Source organism: Ciconia boyciana, chromosome 4, assembly GCF_034638445.1.
Source record: "Ciconia boyciana chromosome 4, ASM3463844v1, whole genome shotgun sequence".
Lineage (NCBI taxonomy): Eukaryota > Metazoa > Chordata > Aves > Ciconiiformes > Ciconiidae > Ciconia > Ciconia boyciana.
In genome coordinates this window covers 71,755,796-71,775,419 of record NC_132937.1, presented here as the reverse complement: position 1 = coordinate 71,775,419, position 19,624 = coordinate 71,755,796, and the positions used below count along the sequence as shown (strand labels likewise).

Here is a 19,624-nt window from a genome sequence, read left to right as displayed (position 1 = left end):
TTCTTGTTCTCACAGGCAGTTGAACTACAAAACAGGTTATCTGAAGAATCCAAGAAAGCTGATAAATTAGATTATGAATGCAAACGACTGAAAGAAAAAGTAGACAGCCTCCAAAAAGAAAAAGATGTAAGTGCCAAGGTGTTATTTTTTTGGTAGTAGCGATAGCAACTTTTTGTCCTTTATAACACAGAGATATGATAATTACAATTAGCCATTTACAGCACGTTTTTTAAATTAGGAAGTCTTTTTTTCACTTAAAATTTTCTAATGTTTGTGTACAAGATCCTTTTTAAACCTAAGAACTGTACAGCATGGAATAAAGTGACTGTACAAAAACATATGCAACCCATTTTTAAGAGGAAAAGCCTTCATATTTGGGATCTGAAGTTGTTTCTTGACCATTTACCATGAGAAGGTTAATAAACACCCAGGGTAATTGTAATGTATTCTGAAAAACTAATTGAAGTAGCATTTCTGCAGTATCATCCTAGAACTAAACTCCTGTTGCATTTTTTCTAAAGCATTCTTTGAGGTACCATCAGCGTGCTTCTCTTTGTGGAGTCATGACTACTGCAGCAAGAGGCTTAGGAGTTGCGTAGAGGGACATGTCCTTTGTGGTGATCTTGCCTTTTATGACAGCTCCTTGTTGATCTATCTTTTACTGCCAACGTGGAACACACAGGATGGATACCAGTCTATTCCCTTCCTGTCTGTCACTTGCTGCTAGTGATTCTGTGATTAATTGCTCTGTCCTCTCTTGCCAAAACTGATCCTTCAGACTTCTCTTGCACGCTATTGTTTCTCACCAGTTTATTTCAGCTTGTTTCTTAGGAATCTATACACAGATGCCTCAATTTACCTCAAACCAAGGCCAGCACTTCGAGTTAGCAATTGCTTAGGCTTGTTTTAAGTATAAGTCCATCTATCCATCAGTCAGAATCTCTGTAGGCTTTTCCCTCAATAGTCATATTTCCTATCCAATTCTTTCCAAAATTTCCAGCCCCTGCGCTTGAATAGCATTTGAACTGAAAGTTTTCAGTTATTTTCTGTTCATAGGTCTTTGGTTTCCATATTTGATTAAATTTTCAAACTATTGTGGACACGTCCTTGATATCACTTCCATCTGCCCTTCAGTTCAGAATGGAATGCCCATAGTAACTGTATTTGTACTGTGCTTTGGCTTTCTTTCCTGCTCTTTATTTAAAGTTTGTTTTTCCAGTTTTATGTTTGACAATGATAAGGTTGTGTCTGTGGCTTACCCATTGCTTGGTGGACCATTTCATCTTGCACAAAGGATCTGAATTGCAAGCCATTGTCATATAGTTTTCTGTTTTACCCCCTGGCAAATAACATTTTTTGGGACAGATGTTGTTTTTCAGTACATTCTTTTGAATAGATATGCACCTGTGAGAAGTAGATTACAGCTGAAGTCTCTCAACATTTGAATTAGTGACTCACTACTTGTGTTATCTAGTCTTTCTGTTCCCTGTTGTCACATATAGATCAGTAAGGTTGCCCGCCACAGGTCACAAGCTATGTAGTGGTATCTTGTCAGTTATATTTTGGAAACAGTGACTGAAATTGATTTTGTCCTTGTCTTTCTGTTTTGGCAAAGTGTGGTAGCATGTTTGATATCTTCAGCTATGTAGCTTAGAATTTTATCTCTGTGGTGTGTTGTATGATAAGTACTAAGATAACTTGATGAGTTGACTTTGTCGGCCATGTACAAATGGAAGCCCTGCAGCTTTTTCTATTCATTAAAATATTCTGGCATTTGATTAATCAGCTTGGTGTTTTCTGACTGATGGTAGCAGAGTGCAGAATCCTTGCTTTCAGCAGCTGAGTTTGAGCACTCCTCTGTGTAGCTCTTACTCTGTAGTATTTATGGTAAAACCATTTTTTTCACCTGGGGGCTTGTGAAATTACTTTTAGCGCTAACAGAAGGTACACTTCATTCAGATTGTTCTGACAGTTGCACAAGATTTCATTCACCTTGCAGGATTCAGAAATACAGCAGAAGCCTCTGTCACACCTCACCAAAATATTCTTTGCCAAAGTGATTCCGAGTCCTGGATCCATTTTGGCTGAAATATAAAATGTATCTGAATCAAACTGTTAATAGGATGAAATGCAAGGACCCAACTGACCCAACTCCATACCTACACAGAGCCAAGGTCTGTCCTGGACCTTTTAGTAATACCAGCCATGTCTGATTTTGGAGCAAGCTACAACTTGGATCTTTACATAGTTGCCATTTTCTCCTTTCATTTTCTCCTTTGAATCTTGGCAACCTTCTGGACAAAAACTTGATGCTACCTCTAGATTCTCATTTTTTTTGCCAGAAGGAGACTTGGGCCAAACTGGGAGAGTATTTGCCTGATGCTACTGAAGAGCCCATCTCTCTAGATCCCAAGGTAGTCAAGTCCTGTTCTTCAGTTCTCTTTGGACTGAGCCTCAAGCAACTAGTTTTTTCCATAGCTAAGATGCTGGTGAAATGGCAAGGCCAGTGACACACAGGAGGAAGGGGATATGGAAATGCTGCTTACACCTTCACTGTTAAAAGACAAACAAAATGAAGTTAATGCAGTTTGTTTGTTAGGTTGACTGTGTACTCATCTGCTTTTTTCCCCACTCCTGGCTAAACCTTGGTTTCTTGGTGAGGAAAAAGTCTACAGTCTATTAATTCACTTCCCTTTCCCTTGGGATCAGCCCTGGTGAGGGGAAAAGGAGGATGGCTGCGTGGCCCCAGTGGATGCTATTTACTGCCTGGTACCAGAACTTTGTGTCACTGATATCTTGATTTTGTGATACCCTGATATTTTTACCCCCATAAGTGTAATACAGAGCAGCAACCCTTCTCAGAAAAAACACTGTTCATGTGGAATATATAATATTTGTTTATTCTGTTATGAAATAGACTGAGATGCCTTAATTTGAAAATGATCTTTAGAGTTGCATTAAATTCTTTTTAAAGTGTTGAAGGCTGTGCCTTTTGGCGACTTGTGTACTATTAAAGATGTAGTGCCAAGACTGATATTCATTCTCTTTCCAATTATTCAGAGATTAAGAACAGAAAGGGATTCTTTGAAAGAAACTATTGAAGAGCTTAGATGTGTACAAGCTCAGGAGGGTCAACTCACCACTACAGGTAAAGGAAAAATAAGGAGATTAAATGCATCTTTTCTAAAGTTTACAGGACTTCTCTGGAGAGTATTAAATGCATTTTTTTTAGCACAGAATAAATTTAAGCACTTTGAAGATCAGCAGTGAAAAGCTGCTTCAACTATTCATAACTTTGTAAGCATTTGAAAACTTCAAACATTATTTCAGTAAATCAGAAATTTTAGTTTCCTCCCCAGTGTGATATTTTTATAATTTATTTCTGATTTCTGTGTGGTTACATAATTTTCTTTAGAGAGATACTAAGTTTTCTCATGTGTGTGTGATGTTTCATGTGTATGATATTTCATGTGTCTATTGAATAGAAATTGAATTTATTTCTGTGTAATGTTGCACAGCTTTGTGGTTCTTAGATAAGCCAATGAGCAAAAAATGCACCACAAAATTACTTCATCAGAATGGATGAAGACAGAAATAATTCCTATTCTCCAAATGAAATTGTGTTTGTCTGTCTGTCTTGCTGTAGCCTGACTTTGTGTCATTTTCTGTTGTCTAGCATTACTCTAAAACTGTAAACTTCTAGAGCAATGTTTACTTTTGGTCTTTTAAAGAAAGTTACTGGTCTGCTTGCTAAATTTTTTACTTTTCCTAACCCAGGATTGATGCCTCTGGGAAGACAAGAGCCTTCAGACAGTTTAGCAGCAGAAATTGTTACTCCTGAAATAAAGTAAGCTAATGTGTACTTTGTTTTACTAACCTTTACAATGTACCCATTGATGATTAGTTAGTTTTCAGTGTTAGAACATTTCTACAATTTATGTTTGATTTTTTTCTCTCCTTTTGGATTTCTGCACAACAGGAGCTGTTATGCTTAAAAGACAAAATCCAAGAGGTCAACACCTCTCTTGAGTTTGTATTGTGCTCCAGAAAAAAGGGAAAACACAATATCCCTTTAATCTCATATTGTGTCTCTTCTTGCAGAGAGTTCATATAACTGCAGCTTTTATGTGCATTAACAGACAAAAATGTTTGTAACAAGAACATGTTGTTGTACAAGGAAAAAATTACTAAAATTGTGAAAGGAAGAGTAGATTATAAATTCCATTTTGTATCATGGCAAATGTTTACAATCTATTAAAAGGAAGAACAGCTGTGGCAGAGCTGAAAATCTTATATCTTAAGATGTTGCAGGCTGTGTTTAGCCTTGCCAGTATGCTAAAAGTTTTTAAGACAGTCACATCTCAGAAATCTGTTAGGTCTTCAGGAAATCTTTTCTTTTATCTCTAGCGATACTGATACAGTATTTTAACACTTTGAAAGATCAATATGGGTCAAAACATACCGTTCAATAGTAAAAGAATATATTTCTAGAAAGCTAATAATAGAAAAGATTTGTTTTTCTTCCAGCTATGCTGCAATTCTTTTTAGTTCTGTTCAGAAAAAATGGAAGAATAACATTTTGAAGCAGTGTGAGTGAAGTATGAAGTTAACCTTCCACATGATTGCGTGAGAGAGGACAGGACCCTAAATGCCATAAATAGGCAAGCATAGCTTGTGGTTTCACTTGTTCTTCATCTTTGGCTCCTGAAGATTAATTCTGTATTTTTGCAAGCATACATCTGTGCAGACTGTTTGCAGCTGCTAAACTTGGCCTCCATGCCTACTTGATAGAGGTGGACAGTAGCAGTTGCTGCAGTAGGACTGGGACTTCTTGATGTGGAGGTCTGGGCTGCTGCTTCTGCTGATGAAGGGGGAAGACTGCACAAGGCAGCCCACCCATAGGGGTACCGACTACTGCTGTCTTGTTCCCTCCATAGCGACAGAGCATGGGTCTGTGCTCAAGCACCTTTCTCCATCTCGTAGAGAACACTTGCAGACCAAATGGGAGAGGTTTGTGAGGCAGATTCAGTCTGTGGCCTCTCAGTTGCACCTGAGGAAATCAACAAGTTAAGTGACATGAGGAGTTACCAGAGCTCATTGAAAGAGCTTTAAACTAGATTTGAAGGGTGAAAGGGATAAAACCAGACTCACTAGAGATAAGCCTGGGGGTGGCATGCCAATGTTTGAGGGACGGTATGCTATTAAGGTCCTTCAGTCTGCTCCATGATGAGCACATTTGAAATGTCCCTGTACTAATGTGAGCAGTACCTTAGCTATCTCAGTGCAGGTAGGGGATGGAGATGCATGTGGCAGCAAAGACGTAAGGGTTGTTGATGTGTTAGAAACCACAGAAGCACCTAAGAACAGTCACATAGGAATTAGGGCTTCTCCCCAAAAAAAGGTGACAGGATCAATACCCCAACTGAAGTCCATCTACACCAACACGTGCAGCATGGGCAACAAACAGGAGGAGCTGGAAGCCATTGTGCAGCTGGAAAACTATGATATAGTTGCAATCATGGAAACATGGTGGGATGACTGACTCGCACAACTGGAGTGGTGCAATGGATGGCTGTAAACTCTTCAGAAAGGATAGGCAAGGAAGGAGAGGTAGTGGGGTAGCCCTGTACGTTAAGGGAGTATTTTGACTGTCTAGAGCTTGACAATGGTGATGAAAGGGTTGTGTGTTTACCGGTAATAATCAGGGGAAAGGCCAACAAGGCAGATATCATGGTGGGAATCTGTTATAGACCACCCAACCAGGATGAAGAGGCAGATAAAATATTCCATAAGCAGCTGGGAGAAGTCTCACAATCACTAGCCCTTGTTCTTGTGGGGGACTTCAACTTACCAGATGTCTGCTGGAAATACAATACAGAAGAGAGGAAACAGTCTAGGAGGTTCCTGGAGTGTGTGGAAGATAACTTCCTGACACAGCTGGTGAGTGAGCCAACTAGGGAAGGTTCCCTGCTGGACCTGTTGTTCGCAAACAGAGAAGGACTTGTGGGTAATGTGATGGTTGGAGGCTGTCTTGGGCACAGTGATCATGAAATGATACAGTTTTCGATTCTTGGAGAAGTAGGGAGCGGGGTTAGCAAAACTGCTACCTTGGACTTTCGGAGGGCAAACTTTGGCCTGTTTAGGGGCCTGGTTGACAGAGTTGCTTGGGAGGCAGTCCTGAGGGGCAAAGGAGTCCAGGAAGGCTGGACAGTCTTCAAGAAAAAAATCTTAAAGGCACAGGAGTAGGTTGTCCCCATGTGCCAAAAGACGAGCCAGTGGGGAAGACAACCAGCCTGGCTGAACAGAGAGCTTTGGCTGGAACTCAGGAAAAAAAGGAGAGTTTATGACCTTTGAAAGAAGGGGCAGGCAACTCAAGAGGACTACAAAGATGTCATGAGGTTATGCAGGGAGGAAACTAGAAGGGCCAAAGCCCAACTAGAACTTAATCTGGCTACTGCTGTAAAAGACAATAAAATATGTTTCTATAAATACATTAGCAACAAAAGGAGGGCTAAGGAGAATCTCCATCCTTTATTGGATGCAGGGGGAAACATAGCGACAAAGGATGAGGAAAAGGCTGAGATACTTAATGCCTTCTTTGCCTCAGTCTTTAATAGTAACACCAATTGTTCTCAGGGTACCCAGCCCCCTGAGCTGGAAGACAGAGATGGGGAGCAGAATGAAGCCCCCATAATCCAAGGGGAAATGGTTAGCGACCCACTACACCACTTAGACACACACAGGTCTCTGGGGCCGGATGGGACCCACCCAAGGGTACTGAGGGAGCTGGTGAAGTGCTCGCTAAGCCACTTTCCATCATTTATCAGCAGTCCTGGCTAACCGGGGAGGTCCCAGTTGACTGGAGGTTAGCAAATGTGACACCCATCTACAAGAAGGGCTGGAAGGAGGATCACACAGAATCATATAGGTTGGAAAAGACCTTTAAGATCATCGAGTCCAACCATAAACCTAACACTACCAAGACCACCACTACACCATGTCCCTAAGTACCACAGCTACACGTCTCTTAAATACTTCCAGGGATGGCAACTTAACCACTTCCCTGGGCAGCCTGTTCCAATGCTTGATAACCCTTTCAGTGAAGTAAAATTTCCTAATATCCAGTCTAAACCTCCCCTGGCACAACTTGAGGCCATTTCCTCTTGTCCTATTGTTTGTTACTTGGGAGAAGAGACTGACACCCACCTTGCTACAACCTCCTTTCAGGTAGTTGTAGAGAGCGATAAGGTCTCCCCTCAGCCTCCTTTTCTCCAGGCTAAACAACCCCAGTTTCCTCAGCTGCTCCTCATAAGACTTCTGCTCTAGACCCTTCATCAGCTTCATTTCCCTTCTCTGGACACGCTCCAGCACCTCAATGTCTCTCTTGTAGTGAGGGGCCCAAAACTGAACACAGTATTCGAGGTGTGGCCTCACCAGTGCCGAGTACAGGGGCACGATCACTTCCCTAGTCCTGCTGGCCACACTATTTCTGATACAAGCCAGGATGCCATTGGCTTTCTTGGCCACCTGGGCAGGTCCTGCTTGGCTAACCTAATCTCCTTCTATGACAAGGTGACCTGCTTAATGGATGAGGGAAAGGCTGTGGATGTTGTCTACCTAGGCTTTAGTAAAGCCTTTGACACCGTTTCCCACAGCATTCTCCTGCAGAAACTGGCTGCTTGTGGTTTGAATGGGCATACTCTTCGCTGGGTAAAAAACTGGCAGGATGGCCGGGCCCAAAGAGTCTTGGTGAATGGAGTTACATCCAATTGGTGGCCAGTCACAAGCGGTGTTCCCCAGGGCTCAGTATTGGGGCCAGTTCTGTTTAATATCTTTAGCAATGATCTGGATGAGGGGATCGAGTGCACCCTCAGTCAGTTTGCAGATGACACCAAGTTGGGTGGGAGTGTTGATGTGCTTGAGAGTAGGAAGGCTCTACAGAGAGATCTGGACAGGCTGGATTGATGATCCGAGGCCAATTGTATGAGGTTCAACAAGTCTAAGTGCCAGGTCCTGCACTTGGGTCACAACAACCCCATGCAACAATGATATAGACTTGGGGAAGAGTGGCTGGAAAGCTGCCTGGCGGAAAAGGACCTGGGGGTGTTGGTTGACAGCTGGCTGAATATGAGCCAGCAGTGTGCCCAGGTGTCTTGTCCCACTCGGTGGGTTGCGAGATGGGTGAAACTTTTTGATTCCCCGACGGTTTGTGTACCGTCAAAGGCCGATCTCCGCTCGGCAGAGCGGCATGGTTGGTAGAGTCATGACAATGACTTAGAGGAACAGTCTGGCCAGCATCTTTATTAACCGGTGAATTCAACAAACAGACAAACTTAACGAACTGGCAAGCTCAACGAACGAACGGAGGCAATTTAGCAATGGAACTATTTTCTGGGCAACCCGTCCCAATTTGTCCCAAACTTACATATATTGGAAAAGTAGAGGAAGAGAGGAGGAAAGAGAAAGAAAAAGTATCACCACCCTTGGATCCTGCGATGACGATGACAGGCATGGCAATCCTCCAGTGGTGGGCACGAACATGGTTCCCTGGAGGGCGTGTCTTCTATACGCTAATCCCTGCCTCCAGGTATGCCCCTTCAGGACTTACATGGTTCTTGTTCTAGAAAGGTCTCAATCTTCTGCACAGGTGCTGGGGGAGGGAGGTGGTTACGAGGCACCTCTCGAGTGGTCGCAAGCCCCTTCCTCAGATAAACTCTGTGTTACCTCTGTCCATATACGGTAAGGTCTGTCAGAACCCGGAACCGCGTGTCCTCTGACACGCTCTCCATGTCCCGCTCTTGCTCTTCCCCACCCCGTGCCTGTGCTCACCAACCTGCCATCACCATGCAAATGCAAGGGCCTCACCTCACCACAGACTTTCAGTCTCTCACACCAGGTGGCCAAGAAGGCCAATAGCATCCTGGCTTCTATCAGAAATAGTGTGGCCAGCAGGACCAGGGAAGTGATTGTCCCCCTGTACTCTGCACTGGTGAGGCCGCACCTCGAATACTGTGTTCAGTTTTGGGCCCCTCACTGCAAGAGAGACATTGAGGTGCTGGAGCGTGTCCAAAGAAGAGCCACAAAGCTGGTGAAGGGTCTAGAGAACAAGTCTTATGAGGAGCGGCTGAGGGAACTGGGGTTGTTTAGCCTGGAGAAAAGGAGGCTGAAGGGAGACCTTATTGCTCTCTACAGCTACCTGAAAGGAGGTTGTAGCGAGGTGGGTGTTGGTCTCTTCTCCCAGGTAACAAGTGATAGGACAGGAGGAAATGGCCTCAGGTTGCACCAGGGTAGGTTTAAACTGGATATTAGGAAAAATGTCTTCACTGAAAGGGCTATCAAGCACTGGAGCAGGCTGCCCAGGGAAGTGGTTGAGTCACTGTCCCTGCAGGTATTTAAAAGATGTGTAGACATGGTGTAGGAACATGGTATAGTGGTGGTCTTGGTAGTGTTAGGTTTACAGTTGGACTGGATGATCTTAAGGGTCTTTTCCAACCTAAATGGTTCTGTGATTCTATGAAAACAGACCAACAGGGTGGAAGTGACTTGCCCAGGTTCATGCAGTAGTTCAGTGGCAGCTGAGGTTAAAACCTCCCTTAACCAAGCTTTGCGTTCTCCACATTCTACCTATAAATCTGTCCAGTTGTACTCTGGGATCTGATACGGGCACTCAGGCAACTTCCTTGTGTTGTGCTTTCTACAATTACAACTCCTTTAATCAGATTTGTATTTGGGGGTTTGAAGACATGATTGTTGTTTTAGCTGTCTCCCTTAAATAGGTAAAGATGATCTTTATGTTGTAGTTACACTTACTGTGGTAATCTGTTTTCTTCTTTATAGAGGTTGGCATACTTTTTTCTACAAAATGGTATTTTATGTTTTTAGGGAGAAACTCATTCGCCTTCAGCATGAAAACAAGATGTTAAAGTTGAACCAAGAAGGTTCTGACAATGAAAAGATCGCCTTGTTGCAGAGCCTTCTTGATGATGCAAACTTACGGAAGAATGAATTGGAGACAGAAAACAGGTAAGAAGTTTTGTCCTCTGTTTCAATTGACTTTTCTAACAATGCCATATACTTTTGACTGTACTGTGTCCAATACTGGCAGACATGGATGTACTGGAGTCAGTCCAGTGAAACGCCAGAAGAATGTGATTACAGGACTGGAGCATCTTTCACGTAAGGAGAATCTGATGGATAGAAGCTATGTAGCCTGGAAAAGAGTAGGCTCAGGGTGCATCTTATCAATGTTTATAAATACCAGATGGGAGGGTCTAAAGGAGGCGGAGCTAGACTCTTCTCAGTGATGCCCAGTGACAGGGCAGGAGGCAGTGGGCAGAAATTAAAACACATTAAATTTCATCTAAATTTACTCTTTTAGTAAATCAACATACTTTTTTTACTGGGAGGGTTGCTGAACACTGGAATAGGTTGACCAGATAAGTTGTCTCCATCCTTGGAGATATTTCAAACCCAACAGGGCATGTTCCTGGGCAACCTGCTCTAGCTGACCCTGCTAGGTTAAGCCAATCAGCATACAGACATCCATGGGACCAGACAGCCTGCATCTGAGCATACTAAGGTAGCTGGCTGATATTGTTGTGAGGCTGCTCTCTATCTAAGCTTTGAATCTGCTCTCTCTCTAATCTTCCCTGATCTCCCCCTTTGATTGGGGAAGGTTCCTGAAGCCTGGGAAAAGGTAAATACTGCACTCGTCTTCAAGAAGGGCAAGAAAGAGGGTCCAGAGAACTACAGAGACTGGTCAGCCACAGCTCATTTTCTGGGAATTTCACAAAGCAAGTCCATCTGGAATCTGCTTCCAGCCACATGAGGGACAAGAAAGTAATTGGGAAAGGCCAACATGAATTTATTCAGGGCAAATCATGCCTAACTAATCCAATTGTCTTGACAATGAGATGACTGCTTATGTGAAGAAGGGTGAAACAGTGAATGGTACTTACCTTAGCTTTAGCCAAGCCTTTGGCACAGTCTCCCATAGTATTCTTATGTTCAGAATGGTTAGATATAGACTGAATAAGTGGACAGTAAAGTGAGTGGAAAATTGGTTGGACAGCTGGGCCTAAAGCTTATCATTAGTAGTACAAAATCCAACTGGTAACCAGTTCCTCAGGTACCAATACCAGGACCAATGCTGTTCATCACCTTCATTAACAACTTGACTGATGGGAGGGACTATACTCTCAGCAAGTTTGAGGGTGGTACCACGCTGGGAGGAATGACTGATATGCTGAAAGGGAGAGCTGTTACTCAGAGGAGCTCAGAAGTCCAGAGAAAGGAGCTGATGAGACCCCTTTCCCTGGCTGGGAGGAGCCTGGCAATGCTGACTGGGACCAGTAGGCTTGGGAGCAGCTCTGCTGCAAAAGCCCTGGCGTCCCAGTGGGCAGTAAAGGAGGATGTGTCAGCTGGGGACCTTGCAGCTGACTGTGACCTGGGCTGTCCTCACTAGGGTGCAGGCAGTCTGGGAAAATGATCCTTCACCTCTCATCCGTACTTATGAGATCACATCTGGACATAGCATATAGTTTTGGATTCCCTAGTACAAGAAAGACATGGATGTACAGGAGTGCAGCAGAATACTAAGGTGAGGGACACTGAAGCATGTGATATGTGTGATGAGACTGAGAACTGGGTTTGTTCAGGCCTAAGAAAAGGTGGCAGAGGAGATAATACTGTGATCTATATCTACCTGATGGGAAGGTGTCAGGAAGACAGAGCCGGACTCTTCTCAGAGGCTGACAGTAGAAGGACAAGAGGCAACAGACACAATATGGAGTATGAGTCTGAGCTCTAGAAAACAGGCCCAAAGACATTGTCAGAACTCCATCCTTAAAGGTGTCCAAGCCTGGACTGGACGTGGTTCCCAGCAATGTGCTGTAAGTGCCCTTGCTTTGAGGAGGAGGTTGGATTTAGACAACCTCTGGAGATCCCTTCTGACCTCTACAGGTTTATAGCATTCTGTGACTGTGTAAAAGCAGTAAGCTAATAGCTCTCACACAGTAAAAATGACTGTTAGAAACTCCTGTTTCATGTATATAGAAATGATTTCTTAATACATGCATTTATGTTGTCTTGGAAGAGTATCAGAATGTTCTGGATGACTACAGGCTATAACCTCTGGAACTGCTGTATTCTCTAACTACTGTTGTAAATTTTCTGTGAATAAAATGCAGTATTGCATCTCTTGTGTAGATGACCTGAAAACACTGGACACTAAAAATCTCAGGCTTCCCCTTGCAGTTGTTTGGTTTTTTTCTGAAAAACAAAATTTTATCTCTTTCCTAGATTGGTAAATCAGAGACTTCTAGAAGTGCAGTCCCAGGTAGAAGAACTACAAAAATCTTTGCAGGATCAAGGTTCAAAAGCTGAAGATGTAAGTAGAAATGTACATCAAACTTACATTCAAGTAGTTACCATTTTTGAAACTTTCACCTTTTTGTAAAAAAATATGTAAAAGAAATATGTATATGGAGATTTCTGATAGTTTTCCATATTTGCTCTTATGATCTTATCACTAAATTGTACTTCTCTAAGTAGGATGTAAGACATAGTAAGACATTTGTCTGGAAAAGAAAACAATCCTATGTAGAGAAGATGTCAGATATGTTTTATTTGATTAATTGTGTCTGTTCCAATAGTAAACTTAGCACTAAAATTAGTTAATTAGAATAGAGAGTTTTGCAGGGAATTAAGGAAATGTTAATTCTCCATGTCTTAATAAAATATCTGAAGTTATTTTTGGTTTAGTTTTCATAATGAAAGTTAAGGCCTTTCCTGCCAGTGGAAGCTCTGTAATTGTGGACGTAAATGTATCTCATAACGCCAGGCAGGCCAAAACTAAAAAAAAAAAAAAAACAAACCTAAAAAAAAAAAAGTCAAATAATTAAGCCCTCAACATAATGCAGCATTTTCTGTTTCTGTATATGAAGTTAACTTTATTTTTAATGTAAGAATACACATTGTGGCAGAATTAGTGTGGAAAACAACTTTCAGTCTTCCACTCAAAAATTGTGTTTGCTATCTCCTGTATTTGAGAGAGGATGCTCTAGAAGTTTCTTGAAAGCAGTGATTTGTTGGACTGTACGTGCACAGTGTATGCTCACAATCTCAGTGTATTGTGTTGCTAATTGGCAACAAGTTGTAATGTGTTGCTTTCTATTGTTGTGGGTTTGTTTTAACTAATTTATATAAAACAGTGAAAGTTTTTACTAGCTGCTTATTTTCATTTAAGAGTGTGTTTAATTTAGCTTATCCTTCTAATTTTCAGAATAAACTGTATGAAAGTAAAACACCTAGTTGAGTTCAAATAAGATTATTTTCCTAAGGAACTTAGAATGTGTTTTAGAATGCATTTTAAAACAGGTCCATACTATTACATGATTCTGAGATATTCTTTGTTGTCTTGGTTATTGGCCAAAGTTAGATTTTTCAGGGTGAACAAGAATATGAAAAAATTACTCAGATATTGAGTATTGTAAGTGATCCCTGTCTAATTGAATTCAGCTTTATTTACTGCAATTTTAATTGTGTCCCTCTTTGAGGCTCTGGTTTAGACAGTAATATAGGACATGTGGGCAGCTCACTTACAGGACTGGTTGCAGCCTATGTAGGCATCATCTGAGATGATTCTGTTAACAGCACAACACCACAGTACAGCCTGCTGTGTGTACCAGCCAGCCCTTGTCAAGTCGGAGTTTGGCAAGTTCATGGTACAGTTGCTGCATTCCTGGCTTCTGTGTAGGTCTGACCATGCCAGTGGTGATTTACAGACACTAATCCCATGGCCGGTTTTGCTGAGTTCAATGTGTAGGAAAGAAGCAAAAGAGAGAAGTATTGAGGCTGCAAGAACCTCTGAAGGTACGAACACCTAATCCAATCTCCCACACAAAAGCAGAGCAAACCCCAAAGTTAAACCTAGATGCTCAAGCAGATGGAAGTTGTGCTAGGACCACCTGAGTTATCCTTAAGATATCCTTACAAAAAGAGTGATACTTCAGCAGCATGAGAAAAAGAATAAGGAGACATGGCATACAGTTCATTGGTGCATCATTTTCAGCATGTTTCCTATTTTTCACTACTTTTCTGCAAGAATGCACTGAAATCCGTATTTTTGTATACTTACATGTAAATATGCTCAACCCAGAAAACTGAAGATCCTGTTTGTATTCAGTCTAGAAATGTATGATGAGGGCTTGGGGTTTTTTTTTTTCAGTTTTGTTTGTTTTCAAAGTTGAAGTAATTTTTAGGCTTGCCCAAAAAGTAGTAAAAGCACTATCCTAACCCAGGCAAGTATCATTGCAATGATACATGCTGCTTGCTGAGGTCCTCAGGGGAAGCAGTTTTGATCTTTGTATTGAAGTGCAATGGAAGGTGGATGTTAGGAAGATATCAGTGCCATTAGGCCTGTAATGGGCACTGACATATCCTGTTGGGATGCATGGTTAGTCCATCCTGGCTGTTGCCTTGCTAGCCAGGGAAAGACCTCCTTATTCCCGTCTTCCAGACTACAGAATTAACTCAGACATGCCTGATGTGGTCAGAATAGCAGGTTTGATTTATTGTCCTCCAGAATGCAGTGGTCACGTGTAGGGCTGCTCAACAGGTACCCTGAACAGCTTTGACTACATCATTTGCATGCCTTATAAGTCTGTTTTGTCATCCTTGTTTTCCCTTTCTCTGCCCTAATTTCTTCCTATATAAACAACCTGCCTTTAGTTACTTCTACCCCACTGGACCTAGTCTTGCTAAATCCGTACCACATCTGGTGTTTCTCATACTGTTACATACACAATCTTGGCCTTATAGGCTGTTACTGATAGCTACTAACACCTCCTGACTTGGCATCTCCCTAAAAGGTCCTCAAAACTCTGTTACCTGTTTGGTTACCTGTGAAGTTCAGCCACTGTTCATTGCTGAAACACTGGAACAGAGAGGTGGTGGATGCCCCATCCCTGGAAACATTCATGGTCAGGTTGGACGGGGCTCTGAGCGACCTGATCTAGTTGAAGATGTCCCTGCTCTTGCAGGGGGTTGGACTAGGAGACCTTTAAAGGTCCCTTCCCACCCAAACTATTCTATGATGCTATGATTACTCTTAGTGTCTGTGAAATCAGACCATCCCTCACGTTGCTGTTTATAATTTTTGTCATCTTCTCACAGCATTAGCAGTCTCATCAAGCAGTTTTCTCAAGTCATGTGCCATAGTTTCCCTCACCCTGGTAAGTTAGCTTAACCTCAAGCCAGAGCCTAGCCATCTGCTGTAGCCTTAACATGCAGAACAAAACCAAACTTTGTCCTCAAAAAGGGGACAGACCCGTTCCTTTGGCTTGTTTAAGCATGAAAGAAATTTCCAGCAAAAAGACTTTATTTCTGTAGATTTTTGGATGTAAAAGAAAGATAGCAATTAAATACTGGGGATGATACCTGTTTTCTAAAACCACACCATAATAAGTATTTTTTTCTGGTGTTTTGTAAGTGGAACTTGTTTTAATTGGGATTTTTTTTTTAAGAGACTGGTCTTCCAATGAGAGAACGACGATTACAGTAATTACTTGTTAGGAACAGAGGATTTGGTATATGGCTTTGAAGCTGACTGAGACTGCAAAAAAAACCCTAATGTTTGTCCATTTTTAGAGTAATTTATTTGAATTTATCTGCCTTGCTACAAGTATATACAGGATCTTTGTGTGGCTAAAATCATACCTTTTGCCTTTTATTCTTTTTCCTAATCTTGTGTCTTGGGTAAATTACTCTGGGTAGACTCAATCCTGCTTCTTTTAATTGCGTGTGCTGTTTATTGTTGTTAGTTTTTTTGCTTGTGAGAACATATGATCTGTCTATATGGGAGAGGGGTTACTCCCACAACAATGCTGGTACTATGCAAATAATATATATGAAAATATACCAGTGGAATCAACGTTGACAAGTAGTTGTATCTGTTCCAAGCTAAACCCAAGTGCAATATAAGGATCGCAAAAGAAAAGCTGAGTTCAATTTTTATTTTCTTAGCTTAGGAAAATGGGCACCACTGCCAACTTTCTCCTTTCTTGTCTAAACCAGCCAATAGTCCCCTAAATGATCAGACCTAGGTGATGGTGCCAGTCCAAATGCTTTGTGACCAAGAAAGATGCATACAAACTTTTATTGTTACAGAAAAGGTGGTGTTGCTGCAGTTGTTCAGAGGACGGGAAAAGAAAAAAGCCAAATGGTCAAAACCTGCAGATCCTTAGCTGCTACAAATTTCTGACTCTGAAGTCAGTAGAGTCATGCTCGCTTGTTGTTACATGCTCCCTCCTTTTCTTCTAGTGTGATAAGGAAATCCAACTTTGAAATCATGAAAAAGCATGACCCAGGAATGTGACCAAAGACAATATTTTGAAGTATTTACACTATAACAAAGCTAAAAGCTTTTTTGGGTGCACAGGATAATTGCCTCTGTTGGCCAGGTGCCTAAACCTTTGTTGAAAGACCATTGGAGAAAAAGCAATGAAGTAATTTTTGTTGATTATTTTATCTTATATTTTGATGACCTTCTGGACCATCGGTCACATGCTAGACCCCCAATGTGATTGGTTCTGGATAAGCACAAACCAAAAACGCAGTTTCTGATTTAAATATTGTACATTTGTCTTGTATTCAGTGTGGCAATAACACAATTCGGAATCACTCCACAAAAACACACGCATCTCTTAATTTTTGTTGTAGCCCGATAGACTGCATATTTTCTCCTGTTTTGTTACTTGTATGATTTTTGTTTCAAAATGACTTTCCAAATAGCAGTTGGTCTTCTTTGAAATTCTGGTTTGAACACAATGATTTACAAATGTGCTTCTTTACTATTTTTACACTTTTGCTTTTAGCAATAGTTTTAGAAAATGTTACAGGATGAAGCTGCTGATGAGAACAGAGGAGAAAAATGCGCATGAGTGAAAAAATGCATAGCTTTAACTTTTTCTGTTCATGACTTTCTAAATAGTTTCTTCTGTTGGCTGCTGTTTTGCTTTATACTAATGTCATCTCTTTCTTGGCATGGGCTTCTGCTCAAGGCTATTGTGAGTATGGCTTTCTATTTACTTAACACTACTTTCAGTTTATAGACATTTATTGGTTGGTTTGGTTTTTTTTTTTAAGATACTCACTGTATGAAGTGAGTGTAAAGTTAAAATGAAATTTACTTTGAAGCTTTTATTCAAAGAGCTTCTCCAAATGTGATTTAACTAGAAAGTGGAACACTGTAAGTTGTATGATAATTTTTACATGTCTGTAATCAATAAAGATGAGAAACAGAAAAAAGGTAAAATTTCTTCTTTACTCCAGTCAGAAACACTCTACTCCCTCTAGTTTCTATAGCGCCAGGAATTTACTTCAACTAATTTGCTACATGTCCTCATGCAAATTGCATTGCAATATTGGTAGGACAGCTCTTCTAGCAAATTTTGCTGCACTTTCCAATTTCAGGTTAATTTATTAAGTCTAATTACAAAAGTACTGAAGAAATAAAAACAACTGCCATAGAATGTTGTTTTTTATGGATCTTGCTTTTATTGATCCAATTCCTGGGAAAATATTTGTAAAGTTATAAAGCGCTCTAGTTTCAGGAAAGTCACACAGCTGTGGAGAGAAGGATTGCTACCACAGAGGATGGCTTTACAGTTATGATCTAAAACTGAGTGAAGTAAAAAGTTGGATTTTGGTTAGAATGTCAAAATCATATGTTCTAAAATAATTTTGAAATTATGTTAAAGCTCCGCAATATATTAAAATAAAACATTTAACTTTCTGTTTTAGTCAATTCTTCTGAAAAAGAAACTTGAAGAACATCTGTAAGTATTTTGTTTGCCGATTTTGTTTGCCATTTGACATGATGTATTTTCCATATGGTATGGAAGGCAGACAGTGGTTAATCATGCATCTGGAAAATATACAACTAAGAGAAATTAGATAACACAGGAATGTTTGGGAACCTGCTGTTCAGATACTATTTTCATCTCATAGAAAACCTTTGTGAAAGCAATAGGAGTGATGAAGGAACCATCATTTTGTGGTGGTTAGAAAACTTTGCTTAACATTGTGTAAATCTTTACTCAAGAGGAGTAAGTACTTTTGTTCTGAGGAAAGCATGTTAATGTAAACAACATTGATTTGTTTACTTTTTAGTATACATTATGGCATAAAAGGTGACATTTTAGGAAGTGTTATCATTTCATTCTACTATTTCTGCACCTTTTTTACTTCCCTAAAATGCTAAGAGCTGTTTGCTTTTTGACTGGCTTGCAAAAACAAAAGTAGTTTCTGTTGCCTGTGGGTTTACTGTTCTTTCTCAATGTAATCTCAATTACGAGTATTCATTTTAGGCATGCATTGTACAATTAACTATAAGTTCTAAATTAAGTTTATAATTACTGAGAATAAAGCTGTTTGTTGTTACAGTTCTCCATACACCGTAATGTTTTTCAGCTTATTTAACAAATATTTCCACAGTGACATGGTCATTTGTCCTCATGCCCCACAGCAGAAATCAATCGTGCCCTCAGAAGTGTATCACTCTCTGAGGATTTTTTGTATTGCTTAATGTTTATTCAAGCACAGTAATAATACTGGGAAAACAATATGTGCTTTTCTGGTTTGTAACAGTGAGAAGCTCCATGAAGCTAACAATGAGCTACAGAAGAAACGAGCCATTATTGAGGATTTGGAACCAAGATGCAATAACAGTTGTGAGTTACCTGTGCAGTCCGTTTCTTTTCTTTGTAAAGTATTTTATGTGCAAGGTCTTTAATTATAATACTTATAGGAGGTGCAAGATAAACAAAATGTACATTTTAAATGGCAGTGATATATATGTTGTTAATTTCTCTGGAAGCTATGGTGACCAGAAAGATGCTTCTAATGCTTGAAATGCAGGGGATCACATTTTAGAGACCACCATACTAAGAAATTACAATGGCCATAGAAATACCAAGTCACTGTCATACCTGTCATTGAACCTCGGCTGTTCAGAGCTGTCATGTCTCCTAAGACCCTAGTTTAGGAGATCCTTGCTGCCATCACCAGGTTATTTTTACTCCCAATAGATGTTCCTTCAGTGTGTTTTCAGAACTATGTTATAATTTGAGAAAATTTTCAGGCACTGGTCAAAGAGAATGTAGGATATACGTCATATTGCTCAGATGGTATCCAGAACCCAGCATCCAGTTGTTTTTTAGCACATTAATGCTACATTTTTCCTGAGAAGTATTGAAGCAGGTAGATTGTTTTTTTTTCAAGCCTACTTATTATAGAGGAAGGCAAAAGATTGCAACCAATGGCAGCTTTTCTGGTTTGTTCCAAAGCAATTTTATTCATAAAGAGGTCGAGGAAGATAGAAATATCAGTTCAGTATTGATTACATACATTCTGTATCCAAAAAGAATTTTCATTTGTGTTGAGCTAAAGCTGCAGAATATGTTATAAATTCCAAATCTTATGAAATGTTAGAACACTTGGAATAATGTCCATGGACTTAATGAATAGCTAATAAGCACATAATCCTGTCATATTTGATAAGTTTCAGTGCGAGTGTAATAGCAGTCTTCTGACTTGCTAGCTTCTAAACATTAGGGCATATTGA

General features: G+C 40.6%; 1 protein-coding gene across 3 annotated transcripts in view; it reads left to right on the top strand.

Moving 5' to 3' along the window:
• Positions 1-19,624, top strand: part of HOOK3 (hook microtubule tethering protein 3) — a 98,184-nt gene that overhangs the window by 58,483 nt on the left and 20,077 nt on the right. For all 3 annotated transcript variants that reach the window (XM_072859955.1, XM_072859953.1, XM_072859954.1), the window contains exons 12-18: positions 16-126; positions 3,061-3,148; positions 3,778-3,847; positions 9,883-10,023; positions 12,301-12,388; positions 17,803-17,837; positions 18,649-18,731. In XM_072859955.1, coding sequence (XP_072716056.1) covers positions 16-126; positions 3,061-3,148; positions 3,778-3,847; positions 9,883-10,023; positions 12,301-12,388; positions 17,803-17,837; positions 18,649-18,731 — 616 coding nt within the window. The remainder of the gene's footprint in view (positions 1-15; positions 127-3,060; positions 3,149-3,777; positions 3,848-9,882; positions 10,024-12,300; positions 12,389-17,802; positions 17,838-18,648; positions 18,732-19,624) is intronic.